The sequence below is a fragment of the Salmo salar genome, chromosome 28 (assembly GCF_965601325.2).
Source record: "Salmo salar chromosome 28, fSalSal1, whole genome shotgun sequence".
NCBI lineage: Eukaryota > Metazoa > Chordata > Actinopteri > Salmoniformes > Salmonidae > Salmo > Salmo salar.
This window is the reverse complement of record NC_138318.1, coordinates 30,809,845-30,828,548: the sequence shown is the minus strand read 5'-3', so window position 1 is coordinate 30,828,548 and position 18,704 is coordinate 30,809,845. Positions and strand designations below refer to the sequence as shown.

Genomic DNA, 18,704 nt, shown 5'->3' with positions numbered 1-18,704 from the left:
AGCCTTCATTTCTCAGAACAAAAATAGACTGATGAGTTTCAGAAGCACTTTCTTTATTTCTGGCCATTTTGAGCCTGTAATCGAACCCACAAATGCTGATGCTCCAGATACTCAACTAGTCTAAAGAAGGCCAGTTTTATTGCTTCTTTAATAAGAACAACAGTTTTCAGCTGTGCTAACATAATTGCAAAAGTGTTTTCTAATGATAAATTAGCCTTTTTAAAATGATAAACTTGTATTAGTGTCACGCCCTGACCTGAGAGAGCCTTTTTATGTCTCTATTTAGGTTTGGTCAGGGTGTGATTTGGGTGGGCATTCTATGTTCGATTTTCTATGTTTTGTATTTCTTTGTTTTCTTTGTTTTGTATTTCTTTGTATGGTTCTCAATCAGGGACAGCTGTCTATCGTTGTCTCTGATTGGGAACCATACTTAGGCAGCCCTTTTTCCCACCTGTCCTTGTGGGTAGTTAACTTTGTTTGTGGCACTTTGCCCTGTAAGCTTCATGGTCGTTTTGTATTGTTTATTGGTTTTGCTGGCGACATTCAATAAAGAGGAAAATGTACGCTCACCACGCTGCACCTTGGTCTACTTCATCCGACGGTCGTGACAATTAGCTAACACAACGTGCCATTGGAACACAGGAGTGTGGTTGCTGATAATGGGCCTCTGTACGCCTATATAGATATTCCATAAAATAATCTGCCGTTTCCAGCTACAATAGTCATTTACAACCTTAACAACGTCTACACTGTATTTCCGATCAATTTGATGTTATTTTAATGGACAAAAAATTAGCTTTTCTTTCAAAAACAAGGACATTTCTAAGTGACCCCAAACTTTTGAATGGTAGTGTATACTGTATATATAAAAAAAAACATTTTCCTTAAAGAATACTTTTTAGAATGTACTAATGTCACTACAACAACAAAAATATTTAATATATGTAATTTCGTCCTTGAAACATTGAATTGAAATACTGCAGAATTCTACTCATTCCAATGGAGGAGTTCCAACATGTCCCCAATGTACATGTCCGTCACGACCTTCTTCTCCAACTGACCTCGCTTACTGAATCATTTAAAATCATGTACACATACTGAAAGTCATGAACTAATGGATCTACTCAAGATTGATAAACCCACACATTTGCCAGACAGGGGAAGTGCCCTCTATTTTCACAAGGGTGGAATATGCCCATACATATCACTGACCATGCCTAATGCAGCCATAGCATTCAACATCTTCATTAGATAGCAGACACAGCTATTCAGTTGCAGAAATGCTGTTCCTAGGATTAACTGGGAGGCAACGAAAGCCAAGATGGCTGCCAACTGGATTTCAAAAGGTCTCTGGAGCTAATACTGTGAGTCATCCAACATGACGATTGGGACATTGGTCTGCTATGTAAAAGATTGCGGAGAAAGGTATTGGACCCATGATCAATGTTCAGTCCCCTAGAAGAACTATGGAACATAACATGAGTGGGTTTCATATTTATTGTGGTCTTCAAAATAATAGGCCTGTAAGAATTCTGTAAAACACATGAAACCTAATTCGCAATAAGTATTATATTGCACACAGACATGATATCTCAAGGGGAAACGTGTGATTCCATGCATGATTAAGTAAACCAATTCCCACCTGAAAAGCTTCCAAGTTTAGGAGCTGTCATGTCCCCTCCATCATAGATTTCTAAGGAATCCCAATTATGCTCAGTGGCGAAGCTCATTACTTGAATCTGCAAAAGAAAAAAATATGTAAATAGAGTGACAAAAATAATGTACATGCCATCTCTCTGAAAGGACAAGCATTTTGAATGGTTAGATGAGAGACTGGTGTTTTTTATTGAGGGAAGTTTTCTTTTCTGCTATAGACATAAACCCAGGTTTTATACTGTGGTCTTGTAAGAAGTATTTAAAAAAACGAGTTGTTCTCATTAGGGCACGATCAATAGCAATAAGACTGCAGCTGTTTTTTATGTGCTTTAAAACTACTTCTGCTGGCAACGGGTCTAATTTATACCGTCTAATTTTCTTTTCTTCTCAGTCGGACGACTGACGGTTAAAATGTGCTATAGCCTGTCACTCAAAAAATACAATTTTCCCTCTCTTGTCTGTCTGTCGGTGTAGCTTATTACTTTCGATGAGTTCAGACCTGCCCCCTTTGTACTTGCCTGAATCCCAGCTCCTTCGGTGACAATGATTTTCCACACGCAGTTCAAGCTGTTCCCATAGGGCTCGGGGAATCCGGGAGAGAGGATGGTGCCTCTTCTCTCTGTCAGATTACCGCTGCATGGAACTGGGGAGCGAAACAGAGGGGAAATTAGAGTCACATTGAATGGGGCACATGCCAGGTGAGTCAAGACACCGAGGGGAAATTTGACATGAGTCATTTAAGCAATAAGCCAAGAGGAGGTGTGGTATATGGCCAATATACCACGGCTAAGGGCTGTTCTTAAGCACGATGCAACGTGGAGTGCTTCGACACTGCCCTTAGCTGTGGTATATTGGCCATATACCACAAACCCCCGAGGTGCCTTATTGCTATTATAAACTGGTTACCAACGTAATTAGAGCAGTAAAAATAAATGTCATACACATGGCAGACAGTCTGATATACAACAGCTGTCAGACAATCAGCATTCAGGGCTCGAACCACCCAGTTTATAATTCTATATAAACTCAGCAAAAAAAGAAATGTCCTCTCACTGTCAACTGCGTTTATTTTCAGCAAACTTAACATGTGTAAATATTTGTAAGAACATAACAAGATTCAACAACTGAGACATAAACTGAACAAGTTCCACAGACATATGACTAACATAAATGGAATAATGTGTCCCTTAACAAAGGGGGGGGGGGGTCAAAATCAAAAGTAACAGTCAATGTGGCCACCAGCTGCATTAAGTACTGCAGTGCATCTCCTCCTCATGGACTGCACCAGATTTGCCAGTTCTTGCTGTGAGATGTTACCCCACTCTTCCACCAAGGCACCTGCAAGTTCCCGGACATTTCTGGGGGGAATGGCCCTAGCCCTCACCCTCCGATCCAACAGGTCCCAGACAGGCTCAATGGGATTGAGATCCGGGTTCTTCGCTGGCCATGGCAGAACACTGACATTCCTGTCTTGCAGGAAATCACGCACAGAACGAGCAGTATTGCTGGTGACATTGTCATGCTGGAGGGTTATGTCAGGATGAGCCTGCAGGAAGGGTACCACATGAGGGAGGAGGATGTCTTCCCTGTAATGCACAGCGTTGAGATTGCCTGCAATGACAACAAACTCAGTCCGATGATGCTGTGACACACCGCCCCAGAACATGACCCTCCACCTCCAAATTGATCACGCTCCAAAGTACTGGTCTCGGTGTAACGCTCATTCCTTCGACAATAAACACGAATCCAACCATCACCCCTGGTGAGACAAAACTGCGACTCGCCAGGGAAGAGCACTTTTTGCCAGTCCTGTCTGGTCCAGCGACGGTGGGTTTGTGACCATAGGCGACGTTGTTGACAGGTGATGTCTGCTTTACAACAGGCCTACAAGCCCTCAGTCCAGCCTCTCTCAGCCTATTGCGGACAGTCTGAGCACTGATGGAGGGATTGTGCGTTCCTGGTGTAACTCGGGCAGTTGTTGTTGCCATCCTGTACCTGTCCTGCAGGTGTGATGATCGGATGTACCGGTCCTCTGCAGGTGTTGTTACACGTGGTCTGCCACTGCGAGGACGGGCAGCTGTCCATCCTGTCTCCCTGTAGCACTGTCTTAGGCGTCTCACAGTATGGACATAGCAATTTATTTCCCAGGCCACATCTAAGGCACGCTCACGCAGATGAGCAGGGACCCTGGGCATCTTTCCTTTGGTGTTTTTCAGAGTCAGTAGAAAGGCCTCTTTAGTGTCTTAGGTTTTCATAACTGTGACCTTAATTCCCTACCGTCTGTAAGCTGTTAGTGTCTTAACGACCGTTCAACAGGTTCATGTTCATTAATTGTTCATGGTTAATTGAACAAGCATGGGAAACAGTGTTTAAACCCTTAACAATGAAGATCTGTGAAGTTATTTGGATTTTTACGAATAATCTTTGAAAGACAGGGTCCTGAAAAAGGGACGTTTCTTTTTTGCTGAGTTTAGAACATTATTGTGACTAAAGAATCATCTCACTTCCCAATATCTTAGTATGTTTATGGTGTTTATGGTAACTTACAAATGTAAAAAATGATGACATCTATTAGATGTTCTACCCACTGTATGTTCTTAAAGGGCAATTGCACCACATTTCAAGCTCATATTCGTTATCTCAGCACGATACCAATGTCTACATATGTAAAAATGACGCATTCCTACGTTTTACCGTAAAAAAATATATATAAAGTAAAAACATTTATTTTAACGGCAGATAGTGGAAATGAGTCATTTTCACAGACTCGGTATGGTGCTGGTGATAATTAATACCAGGTTGAAAAGTGGTGGAATTTCCCTTTTACAACAACATGTACCCATCTCTAAATCAATCTCCACAAATGTGACTTATTTGAGGAGGCTTACCAGCACAAGCGGGCACAGTATCATTCCACTGGGCTAGCGCATTGGGGACCACATTGCATTTGATGGCTTTGGATCCCTGTAGCAGATACCCAGGGTTGCACTCAAAGCGAACAATGGAACCAGCGGAGAACTCGGACCCAATCCGTCTACCGTAGCGTGGCTCTGGGACAGAGCTGCACTGCGTGTCACTGGTGCGAGGCACAGCTACAAAGAAAAGAGTACCCAGTGTTTAACACCTAGATGTGTTAACTCTTCGCTTAAAGCTCACAGGAAAATTGCAATACCATGTGGTAGTAATATATGATTTGTCATTATGGACATTTGAGACCTATAGAATGATCTCAGTGTATCATCAGCCATACTAATGGCTAATTCATGCTGAAGTAAAAACACTTGAGCATGTGTTATAACTTTGTTATTCAATCATGAACACTCTCAGGACACCAAGGCATGGAAGATGACAATGAAACCAAATATATATATATATCTGATATTCAAAACATGACTGGTTACGATCTGTACTACAGTATATCAAAACATTATGTACCACTGCATGCATGGCCTTGTCCCCTCTTCTCTCACAGACGTGAATGTTTTTCACATGTGACGTGAAAGTGAGATTGTCACACGTTAAGGTTTTTCACGTGTGAAACTCCATATCCGATTTTTACATGTGAATGTTTTTTTTGGGGGTGTAAGGGTTCAAATACTATTTTATCTACAGTATATAATATACCTTAGTGCAATATTGAGGCCTTTACTGTTGGTCTGGGAGGGATTGTGTCTGATATTTCTAGATCTGTACCAGAGCGGAGTGTGTTCTGCAATCATGGAGGTATCCACCTCCAAGTACCAAACAAACTATTCTAACTGTCAGGGAGTATTTTAAAAACCCTTCCATCCCCACAGTGTGGTAAACACTGTACAGTATATGTGCTCAACTTACTTCATGAAAGATTACAATTTGAGATCATCCATTTTTATAAGGCAGCTGACAGTAAAAGTTAATGTAATTCACATAGCTTATTTATTACAATTTTGACAGAGAGAGAAAATGCTTGATGTGTCCTGAGGTGAGCTATTATCTACATGAGAGAGAACCTCTAAATGACACTAAAATAAAGTAGACATGACACCTCGATGATAAAAGCCAAAGGCATCATTGGATTTAAGGAATCTGAAAGGATTGAGTTAAGAAATAAAAAATAAAAATCGTACTCTGCCATTCTGGAAACGTTTTATAAAACATGTGGGTTTATATTTTATATATTAATGTGTGACATTTTATATTGATTATGGAAGAGAGAGGGAGTCCTTAAATATTGGATATGACACTTTCAGCATACTGTTCTATAGTGCATCTGTAAGAGCCGTCCTGCTCATTGCCTACTAAAGCAGCTAGAAATCCCTTTTATCATGACATGACTTGCGCAGGTATAATGATTAGAGTACTGACACCCTAGGCTCCCATGGGGCAAGAGAGATAACGGCAAACGCCCTGAACAGCCTGACAACCATGGGAACCATAACATGGATAGATAAGACCCTTTGGTGCCTGGGGAGGGAGGGCTTCAGGAGTCCTCCAGGACCCTCAGAAACACACCTACTGCCACAGGGGTAAAAACAGTAAGGAAGGGTCATGCATGTGACCTGAGTATGTATATATTGCATCGTATTACCTGTTCATACATTATATAAACATACCTTGGTAAACAAAGTGGAAACCCCTGGCGGAAGGACCATTCTTTGCAGTAAATCGCACCATAATTTGGTTTGATGTCGCCAGGGGCAAGGTCTCTCCTGCAAAAAAAGGATGAATAAATCTTATTTTTTTAAACACATACAATATGCTGACTCACAGTGTTAACCCTATGAAGCCAACAGTGGCCTTTCTTGAGATTCCCGACCCTTCTTGTGTGCTATACAGAACAAAACCTCAGCTGCATGATGAATTGCTTCTTATAAATATACTAGCTCCCATTCAAAAGCTTGCTGGGTAAATAGCATGCTGTTGGCAGTTTTAAGTACGGTCTATGCAGTAGAGGACTCTCTTAATAATAAGAGGAAGAACAAAGTCTTATCAATAATGAGAATGTTGGACAAGACAAACAACTTTGTATAGGCTACACATTTGTAGGCCTGAGTCTTGTAAAGTGTAATCAGCTGTGACAATGAAAACATGGTAGGAAGTGTCTTGATGGCGTGAACTTATTGAAAGCCATGACATTTGAACGCCTATAATTAGGTAGAGTAGCTTATTGTGGATGTGGCTAATGTAGGTTGCTAATCAGCCTCCATTAAGGTGAACACAGCCAATGCATTATGATCTAATGTATCATTATATTTCAAATGTCACCATGAATAGACAGGGAAAACACATCAAGTTACTTGTTGATAGAAAATCTCAATTACCAGTGCAAAGGAATAGTGTACAGAAAATATTCGTATACACGTCTTGGACAAATGTCAGAGGTAATTAATGTGTTATCTAATTCAGTATAACCTTTCCATTTTAATTTTATATAGCACATCACATACTGCATTACTGAATGGTGAAATCCAAAGACAAAGTCAAAGACCATCATCTCCCTTGGGAATATATTGTTGCACTGCAGAATAACACAAATCTGAATAGTACAAGGTCCCATACAAACAGTTTATATCCAACAGCCTTAATCAATCCTCAGAAGAATGTAAAATTGAGGCTGATTTCTGTCCTGAAATGTAATTACCTTCCCTGTTAATACCAGCGATAAATCGGATGAGGACAGGTGTTGAATTTTTCAGATTTTATTAGGTGGCTTTAAATAATACAAAAATACTGAGAGAGTGGCCTAAGGACTGGGAGCAACAACAGCTCAATCGCAAAGTTGTAGGCCACACAAGCTCTCTCTGAAGCCATGTAGGGGTAAGAACAGTGTAGACGGCAACAGTAGCCTAAGGACTGAAACCATGGATACTTGTGATCATTGAAGCATTGCTTATTTCTGATATGGCATGGACATCATGTCGCAATATGGATGTTATGTCGCAATATGGACGTTATGTCGCAATATTAATTACTGAAATGAAAACATTTTGAATGCGACAGTAACCAAGTGCCAACAGCAGTTATTAATACAGGGATCATGCTGAGACCTTTTTGTATTAACACCTCTTGTCTTCCCCAACAACATGTGCGTGTGTGTTTTCCATCGGTTTTGTTCATTTAAAGGCTATAAACAACGGAAAGAATGGAAAGCTATTACGTACCAGAATGAGACCCAGCGAGGGAGCTTAGCAGCCTGGCATTCTGATTGGCCCCATCAAATAGTTCCACTGAGTCGTTCATTGCCGTCTGAAAGTAGGCAAACTGCCCAAACACCACTGAGGAGACAAAATGGGGACATCATATAGGTTACCTCAGTATGAAAAATGTGGCTACAAAACAATCCTATCTGCAAATGGTAAACCGAGTGTTTAAAATGGCAAAATGGAACTTGGAATCTTGTCAACAATGACACAAGGCTAGCGTGCTAACTACCCAGGTCTCAGGGTGGTTGATGTCAACACACAACAGGCTAACCAACAATTTTTGCCTTGCGATTTCACATCTGCTACACCAGTTCATGCATGATAAATACGCACTGAGGCACAGATAAATACCTTATACAATTAGATATGTTTTGGTTGTGTCATCACGGCTGAATATCACGCACAATTGAGAAAACATGACTTGTATGAGGTCAAACAAGAACCAGGGATGACTCTAACAGACCTTGATCCATGATTCAGCACTTCATGACTGAACTATGCTTTGTATAAGCCTGGATAGGAGGAGACTATCTTAAGATACATACTTTCCACAATGATAATATCTGAAAATGATGGTAAATCCTCCATTGGACTGTAGGCAGCTAAGTCAGAGGTATAACACTAGTCAGATTAAGCCTAAGTGCTGCTTTAATAATGTTGCAGTTGATTAACCCTTCTCCCGAGTGGCGCAACGGTCTAAGGCACTGCATCTCAGTGTAAGAGGCATCACTACAGTCCCTGGTTCGATTCCAGGCTGTATCACAGTCGGCCGTGATTGGGAGTCCCATAGGGCGGCGCACAATTAGCCCAGCGTCGTCCGGGTTTGGCCGGGGTAGGTCGTCATTGTAAATAAGAATTTGTTCTTAAAAGTGACTTGCCTAGTTAGATAAAGGTTAAATAAAATAAAAAACCTTACCAAATTCTCCAGAGACAGTAATGTAGTAGGAGCACGTTTGACCAGTGGTGTAGTTCTGGGGGAAGTTAGGAGAGAGTACCACGCCTTCAGACCCAGCATAATGACCACCACAAGGAGCTGAAAGACACACCAGAAACCATCTCCGTGTTACTCTATTCCCAGAGACAATAATCATGAAAGGACAAGCACCATGTATACACATGGGAGAAAGGTCAGTGCACTAGTTGCGAGCTGTTATGTTGGAACAAAGATGTGCTGTGCGTTCTCTTAACATCTGGAGCGTCATTCGACATTCATAGCAGCTCAATGATAATGGTTCAAAACAACTCAATCCACAACTTGTTTTGTTACATAGGCCTAAGTCAATAACATTGGTGAAATGGGGCATTTGAATGAAAAAAAACGAACAAAACTAAAACAGTTCCATGTTTTTTACTTTGTCTTTGTTGCTTTTAGTCCCTCTGAAAGGAACCAGTACAACCTGTTAAATGATGTCTGCTGGGACCTTTTTCAGCAACCAAACTACCCCCAAAAAAGTGTTTATCAGAGGCATAACATATAGGTCTTAACTCACTGTACAAAATATCAACACCGCTTCAGACCAACATTAAAGGTTAATCCACCAGGTCTGCTTCTTCATGCCCACATGATTAAGATTCCATATATCTCTGTGTTTATGTCGCCCTTAAGCATGTGTACAATAAGTCCTTAATATGGCCTGAAATGTGTCCAGAGGTGAAATATACTGATTTCAATGGCTCCGTGGACACACGTGGCTTCACTCGAAGGACATAGCATGAGGGCCATGCATGAAGGGTGAAATAAAATAATTCATGGTACCCACCTTTAAATTTAAGGTCATTGAAAACAGAACACAAAGGAGGAAATCTGTCAATGTCAAGATTCTATTATCATACTGTACATGGGTCCCTGGGACTAGTAGTGTACTGCCCTACTAACTACTTTGAGAAACTCTGAATAAATACTGGCAAATGGAGAGAAAATGACTGAACACACAACATTAGGGGGCAGTGAGCTCTGGTCCCCTCTCGTTCTCCCTGACCCTAAATCCCTAGTTAACCCTTCTTCTCATTTCCTTTTTTATTAAGTATTATTACTTGCTGTACACCTTTCAGAAAATGTCAATGCCCCAATCGCTTGATACCCTCCTGTGTTCTTCCTGCACCTGCCTTGTTCTTTCCATCCCCTTGGTCCTTGCTACAATGATCATCGATTGAGATTCCTGCCACGTCTCAAGCACCCTAAGACTCCCTGCGCTCGCTCCACCAGGTCTCCTCCTTCATGCCCACAATACCTTGCTCCCCCAGGTCTGCTCCTTCATCTGCCCACAATACCTTGTGGAGCTTATAAACCTGGTGTCAGGATGCAGCCTCTGCTTATCGAACTCCTTTCCCATACCTTTGATCACATCACCCTCACCTCATACTTCCTATGGGAAGACAGAGTTTCTGCTGTAAAAAAAATGTTTTGTATCTGGGTCTTCCCAGCCTAAAACTAGAAATTTTACACCCATGGAGCGAGAGATTTAGTTAAAGGTCCAATGCAGCCATTTTTATCTCAATATCAAATCATTTCTGGGTAACAACGAAAGGGATAGTTTGGGATTTTGACAATATGTCTACTTCCCCAGAGTCAGATGAACTCATGGATACCATTTTTATGGCTCTGTGTCCGGTATGAAAGAAGTTAGAGGTCGTTTTGTGAGCCAATGCTAAGTAGCGTTAGCACAATGACTGGAAATCTATGGGTTTCTGCTGGCAGTCATTGCGACTTTCAGTCATTGTCCTGGAATTCCCTCAAAGAACTACACTGGACTCTATGCAAACTGGGAACCACATATCCTGAGGCCGCATTTATTCTAACTGGGGATTTAAACAAAGCAAATTTGAGAAAAACGCTACAGACGTTCTACCAACACATTGACTGTAGCACTCGCTCTGAGAAAACAGACCACTGCTACTCAGCTTTTTGAAATGCCTACAAGGCCCTCCCCCACCCTCACTTCAGCAAATCTGATCACGATTCCATTTTGCTGCTCCCTTCCTATAGGCAGAAACTCAAACAGGAAGTGCCCGTGCTAAGGACTATTCAACGCTGGTCTGACCAATCGGAATCCACGCTTCAAGATTGTTTTGATCCCGCAGATTGGGATATGTTCCTGGTAGCCTAAAATAATAGCATTGACAAATACACAGATACAGTGACTGAGTTTATCAGGAAGTGTACAGGAGATGTTGTACCCACTGTGACTATTAAAACCTACCTTAATCAGAAACCGTGGATAGATGGCAGCATTTGCGCAAAACTGAAAGAGCGAACCACTGTATTTAACCACGGCAAGGTGACTTGGAATATGGCCGAATACAAACAGTACAGTTATTCCCTTCGTAAGGCAATCAAACAGGTAAAACGTCAGTATAGAGACAGTATAAAGTGGAGTAGTAATTCAGCAGCTCATACACGAGACATATGTGGCAGGGTCTACAGACTATCACGGACTACAAAGGGCATCCCTAGCTGCGTCCTCAGAGCATGCGCAGACCAGCTGGCTGGAGTGTTGACAGATATATTCAATCTCTCCCTATCCCACACTTGCTTCAAGATATCCACCATTATTCCTGTACCCAAGAAAGCAAAGGTAACTGAACTAAATAACTATCACCCCGTAGCACTCAATTCTGTGATCATGAAGTGCTTTGAGAGGCTAGTTAAGGATCATATCACCTCTACCTTACCTGACACCCTAAACACACGTCAATTTGCTTACCGCCCCAATAGATCTACAGACGATGCAATCGCCATTGCACTGCACACGGCCGTATCCCATCTGGACAAGAGGAATACCTATGTAAGAATGCTGTTAATTGACTATAGCTCAGCATTCAACACCATAGTACCCTCCAAGCTCATCATTAAGCTCGGGGCCCTGGATCTAAACCCCGCCCTGTGCAACTGGGTCCTGGACTTCCTAACGGGCCAACCCCAGGTGGTGAAGGTAGGAAACAACACCTCCACTTCACTGATCCTCAACACAGGGACCCCACAAGGGTGTGTGCTCAGCCCCCTCCTGTACTCCCTGTTCACCCATGACTGCGTGGCCATGGACACCTCCAACTCAATCATCAAGTTTGCAAATGACACAACAGTAGTAGTCCTGATTACCAACAATGACGAGACAGCCTACAGAGAGGAGGTGAGGGCCCTGGGACTGTGGTGCCAGGAAAATAACCTCTCACTCAATGTCGACAAAACAAAGGAGCTGATCATGGACTTCAGGAAACAGCAGAGAGAGCAGCCCCTATCCACATTGACGTGACTGCAGTGGAGCAGGTGGAAAGCTTCAAGTTCCTCAACATACACATCACTGACGATCTGAAATGGTCCACCCACACAGACAGTGTGGTGAAGAAGGCACAAGAAATTTGAGGCTGAAGAAATTTGGCTTGGCACCTTAAACCCTCACAAACTTTTACAGATGCACAATTGAGAGCATTCTGTCAGGCTGTATCACCGACTGGTACGGCAACTGCACCGCCCGCAACCGCAGGGCTCTTTAGAGGGTGGTGTGCAGCATTGGGGGCAAACTACCTACAGCACCCGATGTCACAGGAAGGCCAAAAAGATCAACAGGGACAACAACCACCCGAGCCACTGCCTGTACACACCGTTATCATCCAGAAGGCAAGGTCAGAACAGGTGCATAAATACTGGGACTGAGAGACTGAAAAACAGCTTCTATCTCAAGGCCATCAGACTGTTTAATAGCCATCACTAGGCGGCTTCCACCCGGTTATGTAACCCTGCACCCTAGAGGCTGCTTCCCTATATACATAGACTTGAAATCACTGGCCACTTTAATAGTGGAACACTAGTCACTTTAATAATGTTTACATATTTTTGCTTTACTTATCTCATGTATATACTGTATTATATTCTACTGTATTTAGTCTGTGCCACTCCGACATTGCTCATCCTAATATTTATATATTCCTTAATTCCATTCTTTTACTTTTAGGTTGTGTGTATTGTGTGTATTGTTGTGAATTGTTAGATATTACTGCACTGTTGGAGCTAGAAACACAAGCATTTCGCTACACCCGCAATAACATCTGCTAAACATGTGTATGTGAAAAATAAAATTTGATTTATATATAAACACAGGGAAATCGAGTTTTTTACTACACTGGGCTTTTAACACAGATCACGTCAGTAATTCGTAAAGAAAGGGAAATTGCTGTCTGATAATTGTTTAACTGTTGGCACTGTAAGCAGTGTCATGTCAGGCAAAAGTGTACTTTCTCTTCTAGGTATCAAATGCTGGATCACTCACTCACTATTTATCATAACAAATATTGGATTTCCTTATTTAGTCTTTCAAAACAGGTTATGTAACAATCTTCATTATACATGACCAAATCAGGGAAATGACATAACCCACAAAAAAACTGAACATCTCAAAGATCAGGGATAAGCATTTCACTGTTAGTCTACACCTGTTGTTTATGAAGCATGTGACAAATAACATTTGACTTGACTTGGGGTCAGTCTACTCAGCATACATCCAACTGTGGGTTACCATGGTTATACTGAATATTACAATTTAATATTAAATATGCTGTTGAGATAACTGATTACTTGAGCATTGGTCAGCCAGTATGAATTATGATAATAGTAGTATTACATTTTTACCATCATGACTAGGTGAGAGTTACAGACAATGACAAGCTTCCAGAAGCCATAACCTGTTTATTAGATTTTCTGTGCAGTATATGGAAATATTCTACATTTAAATAGATGCTCTTATCCAGAATGACTTACAGGAGCAATTAGGGTTAAGTACCTTGCTCCAAGGAACATTGACAGATTTTTCACCTAGTCTGGGATTTGAACTAGCAACCTTTCGGTTACTGGCCCAACGCTCTTAACTGGTAGAATACCTCACGCCCCAATGAATAGAAATATGGACAAAAACAAAGAAAATAAAGACAAACAAATTAAATGACACTAGACAATATGCTGAAATCAACACCGTATAATACGCCAGCCACTGTAGCGACGTGCCAAGGTAGTCATCGTCAGACCTTATTTCTAATAATAATTGTATGTGGGAATGTACATACTTTAGCTATTTAAGGACTTTCAAACATAGCGTCATGTTTATGCATACAGTAATCGAACAGACGCCACAAGCCGCTTAAACCTAACAGACCGCACAACGTTGGCTGCTATGACATGTGCCTGATATGAATGCAGCTCTACACCAATGTAAGCAAGTGTGATTTCCCTTCACTAGTATCATGGAAACAGACGTGTCTTCCACCTGACCTCAACGTCTCATCTAGAGGAGTCAGCCGTGAAAAAACATCCATGTAATACCGCAGGAGAGATAATGTGAGAAAGAGAGACGGAGCCAGATAGAGAGGGAGAATGAGAGCATGCATGCATGAGACAGATAGTATGAGAGAGAGAAAGAGAGAGGAGGAAGGAAGTTCAGATGTGGATACAGAGGACCATAGTGTGGATACAGAGGACCATAGTGAGGATATTGAGGACCATATTATGGATACAGAGGACCATAGAGTGGATACAGAGGACCATAGAGTGGATACAGAGGACCATAGTGAGGATATTGAGGACCATATTATGGATACAGAGGACCATAGAGTGGATACAGAGGACCATAGAGTGGATACAGAGGACCATAGTGAGGATATTGAGGACCATATTATGGATACAGAGGACCATAGAGTGGATACAGAGGACCATAGAGTGGATACAGAGGACCATAGAGTAGATACAGAGGACCATAGAGTAGATACAGAGGAACCATAGAGTGGATACAGAGGAACCATAGAGTGGATACAGAGGACCGTAGAGTGGATATTGAGGACTGTAGTGTGGACACAGCTATTGCATTGTTATGCCCTCAACACAGAAGCACACAGACATGCATAAATCCAAACAAACTCTAATTCCTCTAGTCTATGCAATTCATCTGGCGCTGGCGCGGCCGTGTGTCAACACTGCCCGCCTCCGAGGGGCGCCATACCACCATGCTTTAACCCTATTACACACCTTCTATTTACAGTCATGGAGGATTCCTCATTCAAGAGACAGTCTTTTACTGTAGTTACTATGGAAACGAATAAAAGACCTGTTTGGATGAGAGAAGCTGAGAGAAAGAGGGGGGAAAATCCTTTATTATTTAAAAGGATCTCACCCCTTTCTAATTAGTTTTGTCTGAAAGCCCAAGGAAGTGCCTTGGAGGGAATCAGTATTCCAAAAAGCAGCGGAAAATCACAGACCAGTGAAAAATGTCAAATGGTTCAAATTTGGTCTTCAGTAGATATACTGTAGTTTTGGACCTGCTATTTTCAGAGGGGACTAAAATATCAAAGATTAGAACATGAATTAGCTAAATAAAGGTGAAGAGAAGGGTTGCTGGTGTAAAATAAAGACGGTATTATGGTTTTTGTTCTTGTTTGTTGCATTAATATTCATTGCTAAACATGACAGTTGTTGAAACTGTCAGTAAACTGGACCTATAGAGTCTCACAACCACCCTGAAGCAACAATAATAACGTACACCTGACACACTTAAAGTGTTTGCTTTTCTTCTATACTGTACCACTTACCTGGACACACCCACAGCTTCTATACTGTACCACTTACCTGTACACACCCACAGCTTCTATACTGTACCACTTACCTGTACACACCCACAGCTTCTATACTGTACCCCTTACCTGGACACACCCACAGCTTCTATACTGTACCACTTACCTGGACACACCCACAGCTTCTATACTGTACCACTTACCTGTACACACCCACAGCTTCTATACTGTACCACTTACCTGTACACACCCACAGCTTCTATACTGTACCACTTACCTGTACACAACCACAGCTTCTATACTGTACCACTTACCTGTACACACCCACAGCTTCTATACTGTACCACTTACCTGTACACACCCACAGCTTCTATACTGTACCACTTACCTGTACACACCCACAGCTTCTATACTGTACCCCTTACCTGTACACACCCACAGCTTCTATACTGTACCACTTACCTGTACACACCCACAGCTTCTATACTGTACCACTTACCTGTACACACCCACAGCTTCTATACTGTACCCCTTACCTGTACACACCCACAGCTTCTATACTGTACCACTTACCTGTACACACCCACAGCTTCTATACTGTACCCCTTACCTGGACACACCCACAGCTTCTAAAAATGGGCATTCATTGGCTACAGGAGCGGTTTACACTGAGAAATATTCCCACCCCTCCCCCCACAGTCCTTATTAAATACATAACGATTCCGTTCATTAGCCGGGTGATACTGGGGACATTAGTAATCATTTCCCTCAACCGGCAGCAGAATGAGTTTTAACATTCACAGTGAGTCCTCCCTGTCTCACTGTGACTGATCTGCATATAACCCACGTGGCACTCTGGCGGTTTCACCGTCACTCAAGAGGCCTTGGCTTGCAGGCACAGCCACAGCCTTTAGAAATGGCTCTTTCTGTTGCTCACTTATGAACATAACCAGCAAATAGCTCTGTTCACCTCTTTATCATCAGGCAAAATAAGCTCAATTCAACCACAGACAAGAGGGTTAAATGCTCTTGCTGAAGGGGATTATGTGTGTTCTCACATACTGTATGCTTATGTTCAGGCATTTTAAAAAAGGCTAGGCAACTGATATACATTTCCCAGATATCAAACTATGAACTAGCGGCTTACAATGGATTTCCTCAATCAAAAAGGGTCAACTAATCAACACATGCTGTTTAAAAGCTCAAATCCCTTTAGACTGACTTACAGACAGGGGTTAGGAGTGTTAGCAATGTAAAACCATTATACAGTCCCTCCAGGATTTTGCTGGGATTTTTTGTGATATTTGTGAGCAAAAATGCTTGATTTTGCTGCGGCAATTCTGACATTTTGCATGGCAATACGTGATGATTTTGTCCAATTTGAAAATGCACTGACAAGAGAAAAAGTTTGTTGATTATGTAACTTGATCAAATCATATTATGCGGTAAATGTGCAGTGATTGGTTGAAATTGCGAGACCTGTTTTTATACTGCGTTGATGGGTCAGTTTTATGTGATAATATTACAATGATTTGACTGTTTTATGCAGAAATAAAGCAGGGATTGGTCAAATTTGCAAACCCTCGCATAATATATGGGAAATTGTTGGTTTTGCAACAAAAAAATTGCGATCGCAGAATAGCAGAATCCTGGAGAGACTAACTATAGATCCAAGGCTTAATTTGTAGTTCCTCTGCTGATTTGTTCTGCAGTCTCCTGTTGTTGTATATCCTTCTAAACTAGCTCTAGTGTTTGTTCAGTTTTCGACCCAGTAGGGTCTAGACTAGAGACAATGAGCTGTTTGCTTTGCTTCAGCTGTGTCTTGGTGCACAAAACCCTCTCTATTGTTTATGTGAATGCCGGAGTAACTTCTTAATGACATACAATCAGATTCACAAAAGCTCCAAATCTCTTAACGGTAGGAGCTCAGGTGGATTTTCACTCATGAGTCTCACACTCCCCCACTAGATCTGATGGAATACGGGAAAAAAACAGGTGAAAATTTGTTTTAAAAATTAGAAGCTAGCTAATCTTGCTTGTTTCCTTGAAAATAGCTTATATCCTAAAATGATCAGCTTTATGCATACATCTCGAAATTTTTAATGAAAATAACATAATTCCATGTTCATCATGTCGACTATAACACTTTGGTGTGTGTCTCTCATATCCAAGTCATGTCTCCAGTGGCCGTGCCGCTGTAAGGTAGAGGCTCAGTGTGTGAAGTGGCAGGGTGGAGGTATAGAGATGATGTGGCAGCAACTACACAGCCACCTGTCTGAGTTTCTGTCTCCTCAGAGACGCACGGACATGAACGAGAGAGAGAGAAAGGGGGGGGTAAAAGGACGAGTGAGTGGCAGTTGTCACCGCCCAAGCTCTCACAACTGTCAATAATCTGCTAGAAAGTTCAGCCGTGGTCTTTAAAAAACCAATACTCCCTTCTTGTGCAAAGACAAAAAGGGGTGCACAAAACCTTTCGGTGAAACCAGTAAAAATTGGCTTGATATTAGCCTTGATTGATAGTGCCGATGATGGTTAGCCTCGCAAGCCACCTGATCTCACAAGCTTACATGAATGGTTGTCTCCCACAGAGCGGTAATCAGTCTGTAATTAAGAGGCTAGATGAGGGTACCAAGACAAATCAATTAGACTTGAAGGGAGGACAACAAGAACTCAAGGTATTCTCTCTGTGATAAGCTGTTGGGAATCAGATTTTATAACCGTAGGCAAACTGAAAAGATCTTACCTTTACATGATGGTAGGACCTTGTCCCATATAGGTTTTCCATCTGAACCGATAACGCATGTGATTGTGGCTGGTCCAACAACAGTATATCCAGAGTTACATTGATAGGTCACTGTGGAGGCCAGTTTGTAGTCCATGCCCACGCGACTGCCGTTCATGATATTTCCAGGGTCAAAGCATGCCTCCCTGGGTTTCTCTGTGGAGTAGAAAACATACACAAGCTTAAGCTAAAGTACCGTGCAGGACAATAGACCTTGAGCAGAGAGACTTGATTTCATTACAACACCAAGGAGGAAAATGTCAAACCATAATGATTTTTGCTAAAGCATTGCAACTTATCCATAAATGCAAAAGAAACTCAGCAGTTGAAAAGCCCAGATATCGGGAACAGGCAGGGTATGGTATCCTGGGTTACAGGGTGCATTCAAACAAATGCTTGAGCTCCTAGACCCAACAGTGCAGTAGTATTTAACAATTCACAACAATACACACAAATCTAAAAGTTAAAGAACGGAATTAAGAAATATATAAATATATGAACATTCCAGGGATTCTCGGAAGCCGCTACCT

The 18,704-nt window shown here is 41.8% G+C and overlaps 1 protein-coding gene across 1 annotated transcript in view; it reads right to left on the bottom strand.

Moving 5' to 3' along the window:
* LOC106589815 (CUB and sushi domain-containing protein 1) overlaps positions 1-18,704 on the bottom strand; it is a 406,652-nt gene that overhangs the window by 142,844 nt on the left and 245,104 nt on the right. Inside the window, exons 30-36 of the mRNA XM_082970365.1 lie at positions 18,136-18,330; positions 8,755-8,871; positions 7,797-7,910; positions 6,249-6,344; positions 4,545-4,748; positions 2,175-2,299; positions 1,643-1,739 (exon numbers count right to left, since the gene is read on the bottom strand). Of these exons, the coding sequence (XP_082826491.1) occupies positions 1,643-1,739; positions 2,175-2,299; positions 4,545-4,748; positions 6,249-6,344; positions 7,797-7,910; positions 8,755-8,871; positions 18,136-18,330 (948 nt within the window). The remainder of the gene's footprint in view (positions 1-1,642; positions 1,740-2,174; positions 2,300-4,544; positions 4,749-6,248; positions 6,345-7,796; positions 7,911-8,754; positions 8,872-18,135; positions 18,331-18,704) is intronic.